General features: G+C 38.1%; 1 protein-coding gene across 1 annotated transcript; it reads right to left on the minus strand.

Moving 5' to 3' along the window:
* Positions 1 to 757: 757 nt before the first annotated feature.
* LOC105224851 (succinate--CoA ligase [ADP/GDP-forming] subunit alpha, mitochondrial) lies at positions 758 to 1,996 on the minus strand. Its single transcript, XM_011203071.4, has one exon. The coding sequence runs from the start codon at positions 1,873 to 1,875 to the stop codon at positions 874 to 876; it is 1,002 nt and encodes a 333-aa protein (XP_011201373.2). The 5' UTR covers positions 1,876 to 1,996; the 3' UTR covers positions 758 to 873.
* Positions 1,997 to 3,474: the final 1,478 nt, after the last annotated feature.

Raw genomic sequence — 3,474 nt, forward strand, 5'->3', positions numbered from 1 at the left:
GACTTTTCAAAAATTTCCTTTTTCATATCATTTATGTTTCCAATATTAATAACCCCTTTATAAAATGGAATGAATACGCGATCTAAGGGTTAAAAAAAATTCCCTGGTACAAAAATATTCCTAATCCAAAAATTTCCCCTTATATATGTTCATAGTATATATACTACTTTTACCAAAATAAACTTTTCAGCAATTTTTTCTAAAATTTCCCTTTTTAATTTTTTCTGCTTCAACTATTTAAGTATATCCGCTTTACTAATAGTCAAGAATTTTGAAAATATTTAAGTTTTAACAAAAATTCTGTACTTCAAAAATTTCAATTTTTTCTAATTCTCAATATTTTTCCAAAATAAAACTAATATTTTCCATTCCAATGTTTTCAAATTGAAAAATTTTAAAAATTTTCATTTGCAAAATTCAGATGTGATTTATCAAAATGCTATGCCCCCAGGAATTTAAAATATATAATTTTGAGCTGCAAAAAGAACTATTTTTGTAAATATTTCCATATTTTACCGAGATATCTGATTTCTATGTCTTGAACGTAGATTTCGAAAATTTCCCTGTATAAGTTTTCAGTTGCTAAACTGATAATCGATTTATCGAAAACCCATATAATCAGAACTGTAATAAATAAAATCTATGTACATTACAAATATCCCTTACTGGAAATACTTCTCTTTTAATTTACCACAACTTCTCATAATGGGACCAATGGCATAATGTGGGATCAAATCAGCAATAAATATGAAGTTAATTACGAACATATAATTTCTTTATTACAAAAATATATATTTATCAGCGTTTCGATTCCACAACAACACAAATAACAGTTGCAATTATCTCAAAATAATACTTCCATCACGGAACATCTCAAATCAATTTGCGGCACTTCATCTCATCCGCCAGCACCTTACCCATTAAAGTCGGATTAGCTGTAACCAAAACATCTGCCTTTTCCAAAGCCTTCACTTTGTCGATGGCCTTGCCTTTGCCACCGGATATGATAGCACCCGCATGGCCCATACGTCGGCCCGGTGGCGCGGTTCTTCCAGCGATGAAGGCAGCAACCGGCTTAGCCTTATCACCGGAATTGTGTTGCTTCAAATACTCGGCCGCATCCTCCTCGGCGTTACCACCAATTTCGCCAATCATCACAATAGCCTTCGTATCAGGGTCTTTGAGAAAAATGTCGATGCAATCAATAAAATTGGTGCCGTTGAAGGGATCACCGCCTATTCCCACGCACAGTGTTTGACCGAGTCCATGCTGAGTGGTCTGATTGACCGCTTCGTAAGTCAATGTGCCCGAACGCGAAACGACCCCAACACAACCGCGCTTATGTATATTACCCGGCATAATGCCGATCTTACACCACTCTGGTGCTATAATACCCGGGCAGTTGGGTCCAACTATGCGACTTTTCTCTTGCTGCATTAGCGCATCCTTCACACGCACCATATCATGCTGTGGTATACCCTCGGTGATGATGACGATCAGCGGTATTTCCGCTTTGAGTGCGTCCTCAACTGCCTTGAAGGCACCCGGTGCGGGTACATAGAGCACTGTCGCATGCGGATTTAAGGCTTTCTTGGCCTCATCGACGGTGGCAAAGACGGGCTTGTCGAGGTGTTTAGTACCACCTTTTTTCGGCGAAACACCGCCTACCAATTTCGTGCCATATTTCAGCGCCTCCTGACAATGAAATGTCGCCTGTTTGCCGGTGAAGCCTTGGCATATGAGCGTCGATTCGGCAGTGAGCTTAAGATTCACCCTCGTCTTGTTGTAGTCCGCGTACTGACGTATTGCTTTTAATGGGATATTTTTTCGGCTTGTTGCTAACGCATTGCGGAGGACTGAAGGAACTATGCACATTTTGAGAAAACTCAAATGTTATCGAAATTTTTACGATTTGTTATTTGTTTGAAGAATGAAATTATTTTATGTAAATAAATGTAGAGAAAACCTTTGACATTTAAAAAATGAATGTGAAGAATGTTTCGAAACAAGTGTTTATAAAAATCATAAATCAGATTAGGGGGCAAATAATACTACGGTAGTCTGGCCCATTTCGTTCGACTAGTACAGCGAAATATCAGTGGGTTCGATACTAATTTCAACTAAAGTCAAAAAATAATTATAAACTCCTTAGTTTCGTCTTACAATTTGAAGGTCCCTCTAAATACATATTTTATAACAATTTAGAGAAGGAGCTCAACAGTTCGCGAAAAGTGTAAGAATAGATATGGTATCGTAGTAAAATGAGGTTCGGAGTATGAACGTATTTACATTTAAGAGTTCTTTAGTAGAAGCAGGATAATAATTTGATAATATCAAGACGAAGTTTTCCTCAAAATATTAACAATAAAAATTAGAAAGAGGCAGAACTGTAGCGTACAGAAGTTTTTGAAACCACATACAAAGCTTTAGGTGAGACTCTGGACAGGAAATGCAGCCAGTTTGAGGACTACACAGAAGTTGTCTCGGTCTCTTTTAAACAAACCTCTTTCATCGGGCCGCTTAAGACCAAATGAACGAAGAATTGGTCTGAAGCGATATGTAAATAAAAATATTCAAACCTGATTATAAAGAGAAAAGTTGACTATGCTGGCTCTGACCTCGATCTTACGGTATGTGGTAGACATAACCGAATTAGAGAAACATACGTACGTAAATCTCTCTACATAAAAATAATAAGCAAGAAGTTTTTAAAGGGTTGTCTTATGACTTGCCTGGAAACTTAAAAATCATCGCCTTTAATGCACATGGTTTACTCTCTCTAGCTTATGTATATTTAGAACTAATTGGACCCATCAAATTGGCTTAGTTGTCAGACCACAGGAAACTTTAAGGCTGTTGAGCCTGCTGGAAAAACTAGGGCTGGAGCTTATTGGGCTTCTTGCGGTTCACTACTGGAATGTTGGTTGTCAGATCAGCTCAGCAAGCTTCGGTCAACTACCAGCAGCTGAGCAGACACAAGGCCCTTCCGATCCTAAGCGATCTATTGAACAAAGTCTACCTTTCAATGGTTGTAGGAGCTCTAACTGAACACCGTCCGATCGCGATTCAGGCCATGATGCAGGTAATCCAGGTGATCATCTGACCTAACCCGGACCGGTCAGAAAACGAAATACAAAGTAATAACGAAGTCTAGGGCTGTCTTATACCCACCCCCGCCTATAAAAAGGCTTTACAATTGGTAAAAAATTAAATAATAGAAGGTGGGAAGAACGGAGATTCAATAATGAGACCTTTTCTGACATGGAAAATGTTAGACCGACAACGAAGGTCTTTTCCAACCCACAATATTTCGCTCGATTCAAGGTACATAAGTCCCAAAAAGCTAACTTCAATGCTAAGAAAAATATAACCGATTCAATTTGGTTAAGCTTAGAAGCTCGATGTCTTCTTCATATCTAATTTTAGCTCCAAAGAACACGCCTGTCCTCCAAACCTAGACGTCCGGTATTTGGT

Source organism: Bactrocera dorsalis, unplaced genomic scaffold (genome assembly GCF_023373825.1).
Source record: "Bactrocera dorsalis isolate Fly_Bdor unplaced genomic scaffold, ASM2337382v1 BdCtg035, whole genome shotgun sequence".
Classification (NCBI taxonomy): Eukaryota; Metazoa; Arthropoda; class Insecta; order Diptera; family Tephritidae; genus Bactrocera; species Bactrocera dorsalis.